Source organism: Astatotilapia calliptera, chromosome 9 (genome assembly GCF_964374335.1).
Source record: "Astatotilapia calliptera chromosome 9, fAstCal68.1, whole genome shotgun sequence".
NCBI classification, from domain to species: Eukaryota; Metazoa; Chordata; class Actinopteri; order Cichliformes; family Cichlidae; genus Astatotilapia; species Astatotilapia calliptera.
This window is the reverse complement of record NC_137430.1, coordinates 29,240,183-29,257,900: the sequence shown is the minus strand read 5'-3', so window position 1 is coordinate 29,257,900 and position 17,718 is coordinate 29,240,183. Positions and strand designations below refer to the sequence as shown.

The window sequence follows — 17,718 nt, the reverse complement described above, 5'->3', positions numbered from 1 at the left end:
CACATAAGCTCAGGTCTGAAGCACAAACAGGAAGCCTAGTTATTTATATACTTCCTCTAGACGTCACACACACTTTAAGTTTAAATCAAAGACTGTGCTTAGATTCACTTTCTGGCTGCAGCTCCTATTTTCTGCAAAAGCATGTAGTTTCCTGTCAGTACTTTTTGGCACAGACTGTACTGTGACAAAGTGGAGGAGCAGTTGCAATGCTCTCCATTTGTCCCATATGTGTTTACCTTTTTTTGCACATTGTACACATTATTCTGTTTCTATGTATTTGCTATGATTCGCTATTTGTCAAGTAACATCGCTGCACTCACTATCCCGGGTTTGTTTGTGTAAGCGTTTTGTTGCCGGCAAATCAAACATTCTGCAAATTAAGGCAAATATTCAGTTACATGTTACTTTATATTTTATTATGTTACAGATTAAGTCATTAAGTTCATACTTTGTTTGTCTTTTCAGTCTTCATGAGGGTCAGGTGTGGGGAAACACCCGCCTAGCATTTCCTCATTTTAAAGTCCTGATGATGTCACATATGACATCAGCAGGTCAAACCAAGTGGAGGGGTTTCTTTTTCCATAGAAATGCTTCCTTTTGTTGGTGTTAAGGTTTAAAGGGATTTGGGGGGGGGGGGGGGGGGGGTTGTTTTGTTTTTTACTCTGGCACACAGTTTTGCCTCTTTTGCTTATTTTAATGTGTGATTAGTGCACGATCAGGTTGCCTTTCATGTAGGGCTGGGCTATATCATACCATTCACGGTAATACCAGTATAATGTTTGGCAACGATAAGAAATTCAAATATTACGATAGAATATGGGTAAAACACGCTTGCGCAGTGCCTTTGTTTTCATACGCACATGGAGGAAAAAGCATGGCGGCGACGGAGAATGAGAAGGGTGAAAGCGGATCGTTGAATGAAACAGATGAACCAGAATTGGTTTGTAAAAATGCTTCAACTTCAGTGGTGTGGAACTGGTTTAGCTTTCGTCCGTCAGATACACAACAAAGCACTAGCATGCTAGCAGGCCATCGCTATTACCGTGTTTTTTGGAAAATACGGCACACTTAAAATCAATCCTTTCATTTTTCTGAAAATCGACGGTGCCCCTTATAATCCCGTGTGCCTTATGTAGGAATTGTTGTTTACCAAACTGTTGTTGGAAGAAGTTGCTGTTGGAGGCAGTTTTGGTACCATTCTTTATTCATGGCTGTGTTTTTGGGCAAAATTGTGAGTGAGCCCACTCCCTTGGATGAGAAGCAACCCCACACATGAATGGTCTCAGGATGCTTTGCTGTTGGCATGACACAGGACTGATGGTAGCGCTCACCTTTTCTTCTCCAGACAAGACTTTTTCCAGATGCCCCAAACAATCGGAAACAGGCTTCATCCGAGAATATGACTTTGCCCCAGTCCTCAGCAGTCCATTCACCATACTTTCTGTGGAAGATCAATCTGTCCCTGATGGGGATTTTTTGGAGAGAAGTTGCTTCTTTGCTGCCCTCTTGACACCAGGCCGTCTTCCAAAAGTCTTCGCCTCACTGTGCGTGCAGATGCGCTCACACCTGCCTGCTGCCATTCCTGAGCAAGCTCCGCACTGGTGACACTCTGATCCCGCAGCTGAATCGTGTTTAGGAGACGATCCTGGTGCTCGCTGGACTTTCTTGGATGTGCTGAAGCCTTCTTATCAAGAATTGAACCTCTTTCCTTGAAGTTCTTGATGATCCTATAAATTGTTGATTTAGATGCAATCTTAGTAGCCACAATATTCTTGCCTGTGAAGCCATTTTTATGCAACGCAATGATGGCTGCACGCGTTTCTTTGCAGGTCACCATGGTTTACAATGGAAGAACAATGATTTCAAGCACCACCCTCCTTTTAACATGTCAGGTCTGCCATTCTAACCCAATCAGCCTGACATAGGCTGTATCCCAATTCAGGGTCTGCAGCCTTAAAGGCCACATTTTAAGGCCGATTGCGTCACAGCGACAGCGAGGCTGTCCCAATTCAAAGGCTGCTCGAAATGCAGCCACAAATGTGTCCTTCATTTCCCTGAATTTGAAGGATGTGGCGGTGTAAACTTCATGGCCCAACATATCCCAGACTTCATAGCGCGGCGGTGGGTGTGGATAATTTTGCCAAAAAAAAAAAAAAAAAAAAAGCTGAAGCGGAGCAGCCAAAGACTAAACTTTTAAAAGTGAGTACTGAATATTATTTCACTTATTTATGTGCAAATGTTGAACAATGAAGAACATTAAAATATTACTGTTGGCCACATGTCGGCAAAGTTATGTGACATCAGTGATGTTTGTACTAACTTGGTTTTAAAGCCTTTACTTTAAAATATACACTGTTCAATAGTCGACCTTAATCTTACAGAGAATGTGATGATTTTATGGATAATTAAAGTCAGTCATATATCCACAAACACAACAAGCTGAAAGTCAGTGATGCTGCTCGGTTTGCAGTCCTGAATATCACGGCACAAGCAGGATTCACTGCACTGTTAATGTTAGCTATGTTATATTGCTGCCTCTGTTCGGTGGTGTCGAGCCAAACGCACTTTAACGTGTGTTTGAACGAGCTGACGGTTCACTCGTTAAGCTGAAAGAAAGATGCTTTAATCACAGGAGTCACACATGTGTCCACTGTACCATCTGGGAACTCTTCTTGTGTAGCACTCGTAATAACACAAACACTAAATCCTGCTTCTCTTGTGCTGTTTTGTAGCAGTGTGTACACCTGAGACTGTCACCTGTCTGTCTGTCCTGCACTCTCTCTCTCTCTCTTTCTCTCTGATTGTGGAATAAAAGTATGAACATGTATTTATAAGTTACACTTGTGTTTGAATCCTGCAGCTTATCACACATTTGATTTCCATGTGTGACGACTGCAAGTGTCCAGAGTGAGGACAGACTGAGGGACCCACTGCTGCACATCATCTGTGAGGCTTTGCACCCCTGATGATCCACCAGGACAAACTCAGCAGTGTGTGAGGAAGAGGAGGAGGAAGAGCCAGCAACAGCTGACAGATGGAGAGAATAGACAGACTGTTCCCTGTTTGTGAAGGACTGCTAGGAAAGTTTAAAATAACTAACTGTCTGTTCTGAATCAGTCTTATTAGGTAATGTTCAAATAATTGTATCATTCCAGTGTTTTCAGTGTGGGAGAAAGTACTCAGGGCCTTCAAGTTACACACTATGAAAGGCAGCAACAAGTTTAATGTTCAGAAACCTAAAGTCTGTATCAGCAGCAGAATGGAGCTAAAAATAAATGTTGGTTTCAGTTCTATGAAGCTTTGAGTATTTTGGATTAGTAGCACTGCTGTGTTTGTTGCATCATATTGCTGTAATTGTTTATATGCTTTATATATTCTGAGGTAAGTTGATCTATAGTGTTACATCATATTCTATAAGGATGTTATGTGTTTCTATACTTTCTGCCCAGTTTGACCCATTTAGCAGAAGCCAGCCTGTTTAAGGCTCTGATATCTATTCTGTATGACTTAAAGCAGTTATGACATGGTCTGATTTTCTCACCCAATAAAGGAATATTCAATATCAGTCTACTCTTCATTTTATCAGCAACAGTTATCACAGCTCGTACATTTGCTTTTTACACATATATGTAAGCATTGAGCCAAATTTAGTAATGCCAACAAATTGAACAAACAATATTTGTCTCTTATATATGATACATCTATATATACACTGTCAAAGAAACTTTTCTTTGAGTGAAGTGATTAATATAATAACTATATTATTGGCAATATTATAGTTCCATCACCAAAGTGAGTCGACTTTAGTCTCATGAACAACATTAGCTAATTGTTATTTACTAGCTAATCATAAAATGACTGTTCAGTACAGAAATGAAGCCCAACAATCATGTTTTACAGTCCTGTGGTCTCAGCCTCAGATACTTATTAAATCACACAGAGCTCATGTAGAAACAAATGAACAAAGTATGTTCTCCTTCATTTCTGTCAAACAAAGCTGTATGAAACGTTTCCAGCTGTTAGTATCATGGTTGCTAGGCAACCTGGGCAGCGCGATCGAGGCTTCCAGCCTCAGCGGTCTTTGAGTACGCGGCCCTTGAGGACCGTTGAGGCTGCGTACTTTAAAGCTGCAGAACCTGAATTGGAATACAGCCATGATGATCTCCAGCCTTGTGCTAGTCAATATTCTCTCAACATTATTTATGCAATTCTCAAAACTTTTGGCCACGACTGTATAACCTCTTTTTAAGTTTCTGGATATTATACATGGTTATGTTTAGGATGTCAGCCAATTTCCACTGGAAATGCCTTTTGGTTAAACTGTCAGCAAGCAATTTGCATTTGCACTGTTAAATTTTTATATAACTTTAATGCACATAAAAAAAACAGCTGCTTGTATAACTGAAAATACATTGATGGGTTTTTTAATAAAGTTGTGGAGTTGTAAAGTATTTTGTCTAGTGTCAATTATATCATCAGCTACATCGTTATCGCACATTTTCAAATGTATATCGTGATAAATATTTTTGGTCATATCGCCCTGCTCTGTCTGTCACCTTCTGTGTTGAGCTCATTGTTTTCTCTGTAGTGGCTGAGCTGAGTCCAAGTAGCTGAAAATGTTCCTCTGCTGCTCCGTCAGACTCTTCTCCTCCTGCTGATCAGCTAGGACACAAAACAGATCTCTGTTAGGCTCCACACTGCACTGAAGAGTCAAAGTGTCTCATATATTCATCTGACAAGTAAAAGAACACATTTGTTTCCCGATGTGGGCAACTTATTGGAAACAAACACAAAAGGTTTGAGCACTGATACCTGGCATTGCTGGCATTGAAAGATGCAATGCCAGCAATGAGGATTGTCAAGACTAAAACCAGTCATTAAGCAAAGACAACAGGGATCATTTGTTTCTGTTTATTTAGCATTCACAGCATTTGTAGTTGCCTTCTGTACAGGGGAAGTCCACGCACACTGTGTGGTACCGCCATCCGCAGAAGGTGCATTCAATCTCTGTAAGAAAAACTAGATTGTCTGAGACTGAAATGTTATTAAACAAAAGGAGTGGTGATTTGTAAAACTTCAAGTGTATGATAAGGTGAAAACAAATACACAATTGCATGTCATGTAGTTGAAGGTTTTTTTTCTTCTTTTGGAAGACCGGAAAACACTGAAAGTTACAAATGTATTGTGCTTGAAACAAATTCAAAATAGGTGATAAAGCCAGCTGCACATGTGTGTCACAAGTAAATCTGGCTGTATAATAAATAGAAACAAGTGATCCCTGCTGTCTTTGCTTACTGATTGGTTTGAGTCTTGACAATCCACATTGCATCTTTCAATATGTTTGAGGGTGGATTTGAATGCACCAGTGTCAAGTGCAGCCACTCAGACTCTACTCAATGTAGTCATAGAAACAGGTGCAGTAGCGACACAGGCAGACTATGCTTACAGGATGTGATGTGGCTTTGAACTTTTGTTGTCCACCTTCCATTAGTTTTAATTTTGCACTCCAGGGGCCCGTTCTTCGTACCTCGCTAAGTAAGTTAGCTGGATTTGATTGGTGACGATTTCGCGTGATCTTGGATCGTTCGGTTCCCCGAAGCTCATCCGGGACTTGCTGTCATAGCAACAGATCCGTAAGCGTAAACCTGCTTGGGAGCAGGTTTACTTCATGTAAACAAGATTAGATCGCAGCCACTCAGGTATGTCCGCTTCATTTATACGAAAGCAACAGCGATATTTTACCACTGTTTTTCCATAAATAAATGTTATCAATGTAACTAAAGATAATGCAGTACTTCATCCTTTTATTGATTTCATACAGATATACATACAGGTCATTTCCTAAAAAAAGGGAAATGTACTATTAATCATTCTATTTCATGTATTTTATTATTTCAGATGTAATTCATATTTTAGAGTAGTAATAGTAAATTACTTCGTGTAATCAAGATGAGAGACCACGGCTATAAAAGCGAAGGTGGATTTGGGAAGTCTGTCGCAGCCATGTCCTGTCCGTATACGCGAGCCACCCATTGCGGAAGGTGCAAGATTGATAAGGAGAGTCCTCAGAATTCAGCGTATATTGCGGGACAGACAGGATCCTTTAGCTCAGCGCGACAGTGTGCTCATAGAGAGATATCGATTTTCCTGTGAGGGTATTATTCACTTAACCAACTTGTTGACGAGGGGGTGCAGGACCACCACCTGTCTTTTTTTTGCTCTGCCCTTTTCTTGGTTGCTGTTATAAACAAACAGATTATTTCAGGGTCTCTTTTCAAGAGACTAAAAGCAATATAAGTGATAAATATTACCATTCTGTAGAATATTCTTATATTTCACTTTTACTTGTTCCCATGTTCTAGTGGCTCCTGTTGTGGCTCTAATGTGAAAGAGGATAGGGCTGCTCGATTATGGCAAAAATGACAATCACGATTATTTTCACTGAAATTGAGATCACGATTATTTGACGATATTTATTTAACCCTTTAAGACCTACTATAGAACCAAGTCCACCAGAGTTTTTTTTTTATTTTATTTTTTTTTTTTTTATATGCTGTAGTGCCATTTGTGGGAGCATTTCAAGTTGCTATACATCAATACAACTGTTATAGCCCATATTTTAATAATATGTATGCATTAGTCCATAGTAATTACATAAATTGCAAAAAAGTGCAATAAACTACAAAAAAAAAATTGAAAATCACTTTTGTTTTGTTTACATATATTTCTACTTGGAGAAATTTAAGAGGCTTATCCCTCAAAACTTTAAATACAATAAAGTTGCAAAAAATAGTTTCCCACCACAGGAAATTTATTTTGAGTGTCTTCATAGTTTTATTTTGGAGATACAGCAATTTTTATATACTGCAGGAAAAACAAAAAACAATCCTATGATGCAAATTTGCAAAGAAAACAGCATGTGCATCATTTCACTGTGGGAAGTGTTATGAACAGCTGATAGGAACGGCAAAGCGTGTTTCTGGAATATTATGTTTTTGTTCCTGCAAGCGCTTTTTATGCAATTTTTGCAAAGCTATATGTGGAACGAAACCGTGACCGAGGACAAGCTGATGGCATCAGATATAAGTACAACTCCTCCGGTTTCATATGCAAAACAAATTATTGCGCTAGCTTACACGGTTCAGGTTCTACAGGGATTTAAAAATAGTTACGCAAAACGGAGCGTGCTGCTCTGACCGGCTTTAAAGGGTTAACAATGACTTTAAAAAAATAATATAAAATAGTGTGCAACACCACTGAAGTTTTTTTTTTTAAACTCTCTTTTCAACCAACGGCAGTCACTCTCCTCTCTAAATAACTTCTGCTTAGCTTTCCGAGCTTCCCTCGGGTCCTCTTAATCAGCGGTCTCCAACCTTTTTTGCGCCACGGATGGTTTATGCCCAACAATATTTTCACGGACCGGCCTTTAAGGTGTCGCGGATAAATTAGGGAGGGGCTAATAATCAGCTCAGTCATTTTTAATGATCGTTGAAAGCCCAGATCGTAATCGTGATTAAAATTCGATTAATTGAGCAGCCCTAAAAGAGGATATAATATAATATAATAAATTTACCCTACCGCCTACTGGTGTTGGCCAGAGGGGCCGATGGCGCAATATGGCAGCCTGGCTTCTGTCAGTCTGCCCCAGGGCAGCTGTGGCTACAACCGTAGCTGCCTCCACCAGTGTGTGAATGTGAGAGTGAATGAATAGTGGCATTGTAAAGCGCTTTGGGTGCCTTGAAAAGTGCTATATCAATCCACTCCATTATTATTATTAAATTACTTACGAGTTTAATTTGTCAGCAACTTTCTGCCAGCCCTCTCTCCTTGCTTTTGCAGCCTTTGCAGTGTTCCCTTGCGTTTTAATTAAACTCTGAAACTCCTGAAATCCCTCAATCGAGTTCTTGCTCTGCTGCCGAAAAATACTGAGCGCGCTCCTTCGACATTTTCGCCGACCAAAGGGTTGCCGATCAATGTTTCTACTATCGATGCGTAGCCCCTGTTAAGCCACCCAGTGATCTCACATTACTTCATCCAGCTATACTAATCGTCAACAACAGGTGTGTTCGGAGAACCGGAATTGCGAGCTCAAAGTTGGCGCGATGATTTGATCTTGGATGTGTCATTTGATCTTGGATGTAGTAAGCGAGGTACGAAGAACGGACCCCAGTATGAACACAAATCCCCCCAACCCGAGGATCACCACAAATAACCTAATAGACCTACAGCTTAGTTCACAGATTCACTTTGTCTAAGGTTTATTTCTGGGATTTCACACAACAGTTTTTTGTATCACTAATTGCCCAGTACGATTACAGCATACAATATTATTGTCGCTGCTACATTTCTGTGATGCGAACCAGAAATTATTTCCACTACTAATTAATTACCATTGAGCTCAAAGGTCCTATTAATAAACTGTTAACGAATGTGTATTTATGAAGATAAAAGCCACCAATAAGAGTAGACTGCAGCACATAGGTTATAGCAAGGTAAGACTGTACCACCATGATAAAAGACACCAATAATGGAAAGATAGCAGAGAATTTAATACAATACAATACAATACAATACAATAGGTCAATAGGTCACTGCAAGCAAGCCAGCATTTAACTGGTAGAAAAGGCAAGTTTAAAAAGATATGTTTTTAGCCGTGATTTAAAAGAATGAATAGAATCAGACGCCCGGATGCCAATCGGGAGATTGTTCCACAGCTCCGGTGCAACTAGAGCAAACGATCGATCACCTCTAGATTTCAGTCGAGATCTGGGCTGAACCAACAGTAACTGTGAGGATGACCTTAAAGCCCTAGCAGGAGCATATGGGTTTAAAAGTTCCTTAAGATAGCTTGGTGCAGTGTTATTGGTAATTTTAAAAGTAAACAACAAAATTTTAAATTGAATACGATATTTGACAGGCAACCAGTGCAGATTAGCAAGGACAGGAGTAATGTGGGCAAACTTCTTGGTTTTAGTTAGAATGCGTGCTGCAGCATTCTGAACTGTCTGTAATCTATGTAAAAGGGAAGAGTGGAGACCACAATAAAGTGAATTGCAGTAATCAAGCCTCGACGTTACAAAGGCGTGGATGAGCTTTTCTAGGTCTTTATACGGGATATAGTGCCTGGTCTTAGAAATAAGGCGAAGCTGGTAAAAACTGGACCTGGGCTTGTTGCAGTGACCTGAAGTTACTAAACTTCATGAGTGTATGCACTCACTCCAAGAACCGTATAATTAGCATGGTGAAAGTTGGGCAGCACGCGAACGTATTTTGTCCACTCTGTGTGCTTGTAAGGGTCTGACCCTTTCACTCCTTTGATTTTTTTCCACGTATCTTTCTTTGACTTTTCATCAAGTCTGTCTTTGTACGGACCGGCATTGTTCTCTTTCGTTTTTGTACATACCTTTTTTGGGAAACAAAGAAAAAGCAAGAAGGTATTGGAACCGGAGAATGAACGTTTTGCGGTGCTGCAAATGCTTGCGTTTGATGCGGTACTTGGATTGTTTTGCCACGAGTTGCCGGCATGCAATGCGCGAAAGTCACATGGTCTGTCAATCTCTATCCGATTGTTCAGTCTGACGTCACTAGCCGTGTCTGGACCTAAACTCCGCTGCAGGTCCATATATCAAACGATCACTATGGCATTACTGAGAGTTGAAAAACTATCAAAAGTCTTTCATCTTTAATAAAATGATCAGCGTTCTGCTCCACCAGGTGTAACAATTGAGTTTAACATCCAGGCATCCATGAAAACGGAATTTATGACATTTAACGGAGTTAGAAGTTAGCAGGGAGTTAGCTCGCTAGCTTCTATCTAAATCCAATATGTCCTGACTGCGGGGTTTTGGAAACAAATTAAAACGTACAGCTCTGTTATCACTTCCAACATAAATGAAGACAGGAAACTTAACAGCAGTGACGTTTGTAGGGTTACTGAAGTTGGGCTAGCTGGTATATAATGATGTGCTATGTGACTGCTAGCAACACAGCTATGTTAGCATAATATAAACAAGCTAACTTTTTTTTCCACTCGATAAAAGTTAACGTGAGTGTTCTCGGTGGTCAGGAACAAATGTAATCGCATGGCAGGATGCTGTAAAAGGACCAAACTTCAGCCAGGAGAACAACTGAGATAATCCATCCACAATACGAGGTTAGTCATTCATATACTGCTGCATGGGCTGGGCTGTAGTTACATCCTAAGGTTTTAAAAACTGAGCTTAAATAAATGATTAGCGGTAATAAAAGCCGAGGGAGGTCAACAGAGATCACTGACTGTTTTAGGAGCTTTTTGAGATCAAATAGAAGAAAATACATAACATTAAACATGTTAACAACACAAAAGCCATATTAAACGCACACTACTTTAGGCCCGGAAGTAGGATTCGTCGCGTCATCACTGAACAACCGGATTAAATGCCGCTCCAGCCAGCCAGAGGCTGTATCCCAATTCAGGGTCTGCAGCCTTGTACGCATTTCAAGGCTGTCTCAATTCAAAGGCTGCTCGAAATGCGGCCCTGAAATGCGTCCTTCATTTCCCTGAAGTTTAAGGCTGTGGCAGTGTAGACTTCATGGCCCAACATATCCCAGAATGCATAGCGTGGCGATGGGTGTGGATAAATTTGCAGAAAAAAAAACGGCAAATGAGGGGCGGCCGAAGAGTGCATTTTAAGTACTGAATATTATGGAACTTATTTGTGTGCAAATGTTTAATAACGAAGAACGGTAAACATTACTGTTGGCCACATGTCGGCAAAGTTATGTGACATTAGTGACGTTTGTACTAACTTGGTTTTAAAGCCTTTACTTTAAAATATACGCCGTTCAATAGCTGAGCTTAATCTTACAGAGAATGATCAAAGCTCGCGTAGAAACAAAGAAATGAACAGAAGATTTTCTCCTTCATTTCTGTCAAACAAAGCTATGACACGTTTCCAGTGGTTAGTATCATGGTTGCTAGGCAACCTGGGCAGAGCAACGGAGGCTCTTTTTTTTTTTTTTACTTTATTGACAAACAACAGTATCAGCGCAAAGGAGGCTAGACCGTCCCATTACACAAGCCTCGCACTTCCGGCCTTAGCGGTCTTTGAGTACGCGGCCCTTGAGGATCGTTGAGGCTGCATACTTTAAGGCTGCAGACCCTGAATTGGGATACAGCCAGAGACTCCCCCGCCGCCCCGCCCTCTCCTCCCTGTGCCGCAAGCAGCAGGCGCACCTCGCAAACGGAGGGCGCCCTTACTCCCAGCAAATGGGTGATAGAAAACCGATCGGAGCCTACGACATTCCAAATATGCGCTGGCATGATGTCGGGGCAGAATGAGGAGCAATCTTTTTTTTTGCCCCGATGCTTGTGATGCCGTCCCGGGCAACCGCCCGTGTCGCCAGTTTCAAAAACCGCTACTGTGTGTCACAAGTTAATCTAGTAGTAGGCTATAGTACTTGGCCAGAGGTGGCGCTGGTTGACTGGACTCCATTTGAGTAGTAAACTGCACTAGTTGTGAAGCAAAACCGCTGAAATCCGCTGAGTAATAACACGTACGAGGGGAACGATGACAAAGACAAGATTCTCCCGATCGTTTACTCTTGCTGTCCTGTGAACACCATCTGCATGAGAATATTTTTAAACATTTTGTCGTTCTAGAGGAACGAGACTGACGGAGTGTGCCATAGAGAGAGAGAGAGAGAGAGAGAGAGAGAGAGAGAGAGAGAGAGAGAGAGAGAGAGAGAGAGAGAGAGAGAGAGAGCCCTTTTGAATGTTGGCAAGTATGTGTATGTAGTGTTAAATAGGCCTATACTACTGTGCTGTGATGTCGCTCGTAAGGGTGAAACTCATTGTGAAACGTTTGAGAACCACTGCTACAGAACAATGGAGATTTCCGTTATATGGTAACACCCTCAACTCACGTGACGCCCAGAATTGTACAATACCGATGCTCGAGAGCGCGCGTGTGATGCAAGTATGTGTAGAGTGTTGAGCGCGTGATCAGTGGTGAGAAAAACAACTCACGAAACTTGACCTTTCTTTACTCGTGGCTCACTTGCACTTCTAATCTATTCTTTTGCACACACGCACACACAGCCAGCTGCTGTTTCCTGTTTTGCTACACTCTGGAGAGCCTCGCCTTTAACGGTCTCCTCTCACAGAGAGCAACAGAAAACTTAAAAAAAAACTCGAGATTGACTGAACTCAGTTCAAAGTTACCTTGACACTTACCTTTAGATGTGAGAGGTAGCGATGGTCTGCTTGAAGCTGACGCTCCGGTGCGTGTGTGAAAAAGATCAACATACTGCTTCAGAAGCACCGTGTCGAGGCTTGATTCGTTTGGCCAGAGTCACGTGATTAGTGACGTCTGAAGCTTCATTTAGAATGTACTTTTTTAAAATTGAACTTTATTGAAACACAATGAGTATACAACATACAAACAGATGAAGTTTACAAAAGAACAGAACATGAACATACAAAATCAGGGGTAAAAAAAGAAAAAATCAACATATAAATATTGTTCTGAGAGCCTTTTTGTTGGTTGAGTCTGATATTGATTGTATGTACAATTCCATATCCTTATAAAAAGGCAGAAATATGGTGTTTTATTAATAAACTTACATTTATGGATAAAAAATTTAGCTAAAAGTATTAACAAATTTTTTATAAAAAAATCATTTATCATTCTTCCTGGTGAACTTAAAGAAACAGAATAAAACATTTTCCCATCATTAAGAAAACTCCCTTAAAATATGGACAATAACAAAACTGTTAAATTCCTTCCAGAATCTCTGTGTAGAGGAACAGTACCAAAAAAGATGTGCCACACTTTCTGGATGATCCCCACAGAAAGTTCAATTAGTATTTATGTGTCTTTTAAATGTTACCATATAGTGACTGGCAGGGTAACATTTATGAAGAATTTTACATGAGATATCCTTCACCTTGTTTACAATTAGATATTTATGGGATCATCCAGACTGTCTTCCAGGTGATATCTGGAACATGTCGGTTCCAGTAAGATATTATATATATGGGAGAGACACGATATCTTCTTGGAATAAACTACGTATTCTCTTATTGCTGTTACCAAGTTCCTGTGAAAAGCAGATTTCTCCCACTGCTGACTCAGCTGGATCAGAGAGAGTGACTGAGGTAGATATTGAACTGTCAGTGTTTTTATATAACATTAAAGTACCTGAGGGTATGGCACCAAGCACCATTGAGAATTCCCAAACACTAATGGGAAAATTATATAGTGTAAGGGATTCATTGTAAGTAAGTCGTACTCCCTCTTTATTAACCAGCTGAGCCACCAATAGGATCCCATTTTGGGCCTAAGTTTCCAGGAAAAGTGATTTATTTTTGAATAAAATATCTCTCTTGTTCCAGATGAGGTGGACGTCACAACAATGTGATTGGTCACTGGCAATGTTGTACCTGGAACAACATTTATTATGATGATGTGGGAACAACACCGACACGAGGATATCAGATCATTCCAGGATGAAGGTCAAAGGGAAAGTCCCTGGGACGCTTCCGGTTATGTTTCCATCCGGCGTAGTCATCTGACCGGTCCGTGCTATATCGCCCCTCCTGACCCGGAGTGGTATAACGTTTTGTAGAAAAGTTTGATCTATTCGCTCTCTCCCTCTCTTTCTCACTCTTACAAAAATAATAAATTCTCTGGGGTTTTTTTTTTTCTCATATGTTTATGGTACCCGACGGAGGAAGCATTGACCGGGATTGAACCGACGGTCGTCTGACTCCTTCTTGATGTGTGTAAAACAAGGCCATTTTCTTTTAGGGTTTCTGTCTATTTTCTGTTAATGGGAAAACCTGTTGTAAAAGTAGCTATAAAAATGAAGAAAAACTCTTTACTTTGGTATGAGTGGCTGCACAAAACCAAAATACCTCATCAGGGTGTTTTAATAAAATTATTTAGTTCTGAATTTAGTTCTGAGTTCTGAATATGTGCGCGGTGCTTTTTTTTTTTTTTCACTAAGGGTTATTTTACACGTACTAGGAGTTGAGGCCTGCATGAAATTCTTTGCTAGGTTACAAGACTTAAGAAATACTAATATCGATTAGAGGGGTTGTTGACGCCTTCTTGACCTGCGGTGTGTGCAAAATAAGACAGTTTTCTTTTAAGGATTCTATTTTCTGTTAATGGGAAAACCATACATACATTACACAAACATCACATGATTCCAGTCCAGTACCAGCAGATTCTTGAGAACAATGTTCAAGAATCAGTGACAAAGTTGAAGTTGTGCCGGGGCTGATATTTCAACAAGACAACAATCCTAAAAACTGCTCAAAATCTAGTAAGGCATTCGTGCAGAGAAACAAGTACAATGTTCTGGTATGGCCATCTCAGTCCCCAGACCTGAATATTATTGAAATTCTATGGTGTGACTTAAAGTGGGCTGCTCATGCTCAAAAACCACAAAAACTGGCTAAACTGGAGATGTTTTGGAGATGGTCCAAAAATACCTTCAACTAAATCTAGACTGTCATTGGAAGCGATAGGAAGCAATTAGAGATTGTTATTTCTGCAAAAGGTGGATCTATTAAATATTGATGTCAATTTTCTGTTGGCGTGCCCAAATTTATGCAGCTGGCTAGTTTAAGATTACGAAATGGTAATCTTAATGGTAATCTTAAACCTCTAGATTAAGGTCTGTTGTCAACTACTAAGTGAAGAAGCAGTTTTTGTGAAGACCACTCATTAAACGCTATTAAAGACAAAGTCACAGGGAGAAGTCCTTTTGAATGTGGCCACAAATTAATTTAATTTACAGCGCTGCAGTGGTTTGAATCATATCTATCTAATAGACTCCAATTTGTGCACCTAAATGGAGAGTCCTCTTCACACACTAAGGTCAATCATGGTGTTCCACAAGGTTTAGTGCGAGGACCAATTCTGTTCACATTAAACATGCTTCCCATAGGCAGCATCATTAGAAGACATAGCATAAATTTTCACTGCTATGCAGATGACACGGAGCTCTATCTATCCATGAAGCCAGGTAACACACACCAATTAGTTAAACTGCAGGAATGTCTTAAAGACATAAAGACCTGGATGGCCACTAACTTTTTTTTTTCTTAATTCAGATAAAACAGGTTATTTTACTCAGCCCTGAAAATCTTGTAATATTTTCTGATTCCTGAAATATGGTATCTAACCAGATTCTTACTCTGGATGGCATTACCTCGGCCTCCAGTAACATTGTGAGGAACCTTGAAGTCATTTTTGACCAAGACATGTCCTTCAATGCACATATTAAACAAATATGTAGGACTGCTTTCTTCCATTTGCGCAACATCTCTAAAATTAGAAAAATCCTGTCTCAGAGTGATGCTGAAAAACTAGCTCATGCATTTATTACTTCCAGGCTGGACGACTGTAATTCATTATTATCAGGATGTCCTAAAAACTCCATGAAAAGCCTTCAGTTAATCCAAAATGCTGCAGCAAGAGTCCTGACAGGGACTAGAAAGACAGAGCATATTTCTCCTGTATTGGTTTCCCTTCATTGGCTTCCTGTTAAATCCAGAATTGAATTCAAAATCCTGCTCGTGTATAGGAATTTCTTTTACTTGTGTATTAATCAAATTATTTTATTGTATAATGCCTTGGTGCCACTGGATTTTAACATGTCTGACACCCATACTGTAATAAGGAAGTTGGAGAAGCAGACCACTCCACAGGAAGAGTCTTTTGTCTCTTTGAGGACTCTGGGAGGTAGCAAGGGAGTGTGAACCTTAAGGTGTGAAACAGCTGTGTACTGCCTTTTGTTCCTGGAGAAGGTATTTAACTGAGAGCCATGCTAGGCTCAGGGAGACTCTTTTGGTTTATTTAAGTGGAAAACTTCCACAACAACCAGCCTGACATTTCTTCCTCCTAAGTTTAATGAATAGATGGATTGAACTTAAATCCTCAGCTCAGTTTTCTATTTTGACCACCTACACCCCAAGATACTGTTTTAAAAAGTGTTGTTTTCAGATCCTTTTAAAGTTTATAAAGGGTCTAATCATTTTCATTAAAATGTTTTATTACATAAATGTTAGTGTTTTATTTCATTTTGATTTATGCTCCCACTACACTGCGCATCTACAAACAACAATGCCATGGACTGTCAGTTGCTTTTACCTGCTGTAAACATGAGTAGGTTTGATCAGAGTTTCAATTATAACAGAAAAGGAAAAAAGAAGACCAACTTCTTCCCAACTGACAAGAAAAATACTCGTCATATTTTCATAATAAAGGATCAGGCTCCCCATTTATGACAGCTTGGACCATTAATGTATGTTACATTGATGCTTGTTTTAGTATGCTACTGTACAGTTATGGTCAACATCTCTATTTAAATATAATTAATATACAAAACACAATGAAAGTTAGACATGAATTATTCATTATTTTTTTACTATTGATAAAATTCATGTATACTAATAAAAGTTATGAGTAACAACATTATTAATAATGATTAATAATAATAATTCTAATGCCAACATGATGACTGTTCATAGCTCCTGCTTTGAAATACTGAACTTTAAAATTGACCTCATGAAAGATCACAATTCACAGTGGCCCACTGTCAGAATAATTCTGAATATAAAATCATTGTGTTAATCTGAAGCTTTGCTGCTGCAAGCCACTGTGGGAAAGCTGTGTTATTATAATGAAAACATCTGTGACACATTCACAGAGGACGAGGTCACAAAGGGACGACACGCAGAGGCTGTATTAAAGTCAAAAATCCAAATCTTTAGTCGTAAACAGGCAGTGGTTACAAACAGGAAGACGAGCAGTCCATTAAACAGTCTACAGGGTCAAACATACAGAGAATTCAAACAGCTATAAAAAAATGACACTGAAAAACTTGACAAAGTGATGTGTGAGGCACCAAAGGGAAGCAGCAGAGTATATTCAATGAATTATCTTCAAATACAAAAGACAGAAACTCCTAAAGGCAGCATGCAAACTGAGCAGGATGTACAAAGGTCAGAGATTACAAAATAAATCAGAAAATGACTTCAAACTTACTGAGAGCAAGGCCTCTGTTACAAATCTGTCTAATAGAAAAACATGCTGTACAGATACAATAAGGTAAGTGTTCATGGTCATTTAAAAACTGCCTCTACCTGAACCACTTAAATATTTTATGAAGTCACTGAGTCGACAATTTCTAAAGTTTGTTTTCTTAATTGCAGTTAGAGTGTGGCTGGTAAGGATGAAAACACATACAGAGCGTAAACTGTCTTTGTTAGTAACAAACGTCAGGAAAGAAAAGACAAAACACACAAACACTCATGATATTCATGAATAATTAGAAAGCATCTAAACATTCTGGTCGTGGATTTTTACAGTCTTATTTGCACTCGGTCATCTTCATAATCATCCTGTTCAATACATGACAGGGGAGGTCCTGAGGTGGGCGGGGCTCTCTGGTGATGTCAGCATGAAAGGCAGAACCAGCGTCAGCCACATGTTGGTGAAGCATCACAGTACACTGGTGTGGTTTCCTTTCCAGATGTTTGACATTTGACACTTCAACGTTGAGGCGAACAAGAAGACACAGTGTTGGGTGAGGTTACTGCAGGGTTTCTAACTGACCAAAAGCAGAAGCACACAGACCAACAGGGATCAGATGCTGAGTGTTAGAGGAACAAGCTCATCTGTGCTGATCACTGAATGCTGCTGTGTTCTTTTGTTGAAGTTGGCT

At 39.9% G+C, this 17,718-nt stretch overlaps 2 protein-coding genes across 6 annotated transcripts in view; one reads left to right on the top strand and one right to left on the bottom strand.

Moving 5' to 3' along the window:
- The window catches only part of LOC145431134 (uncharacterized), a 61,682-nt gene extending 49,030 nt beyond the window's left edge, over nucleotides 1-12,652 (bottom strand). For 2 of the 5 annotated variants that reach the window (XM_080306582.1, XM_080306580.1), the window contains exons 1-2: nucleotides 12,215-12,258; nucleotides 1,332-4,662 (exon numbers count right to left, since the gene is read on the bottom strand). In XM_080306582.1, the coding sequence (XP_080162708.1) occupies nucleotides 1,332-1,436 (105 nt within the window). In that variant the 5' untranslated portion in view covers nucleotides 1,437-4,662; nucleotides 12,215-12,258. Of the gene's footprint in view, nucleotides 1-1,331; nucleotides 10,386-12,214 lie in introns of those variants that run through there. The other 3 variants (XM_080306584.1, XM_080306583.1, XM_080306581.1) reach the window with 3 other exon arrangements.
- LOC145431132 (uncharacterized) overlaps nucleotides 1-17,718 on the top strand; it is a 77,624-nt gene that overhangs the window by 11,103 nt on the left and 48,803 nt on the right. The window lies entirely within an intron of this gene.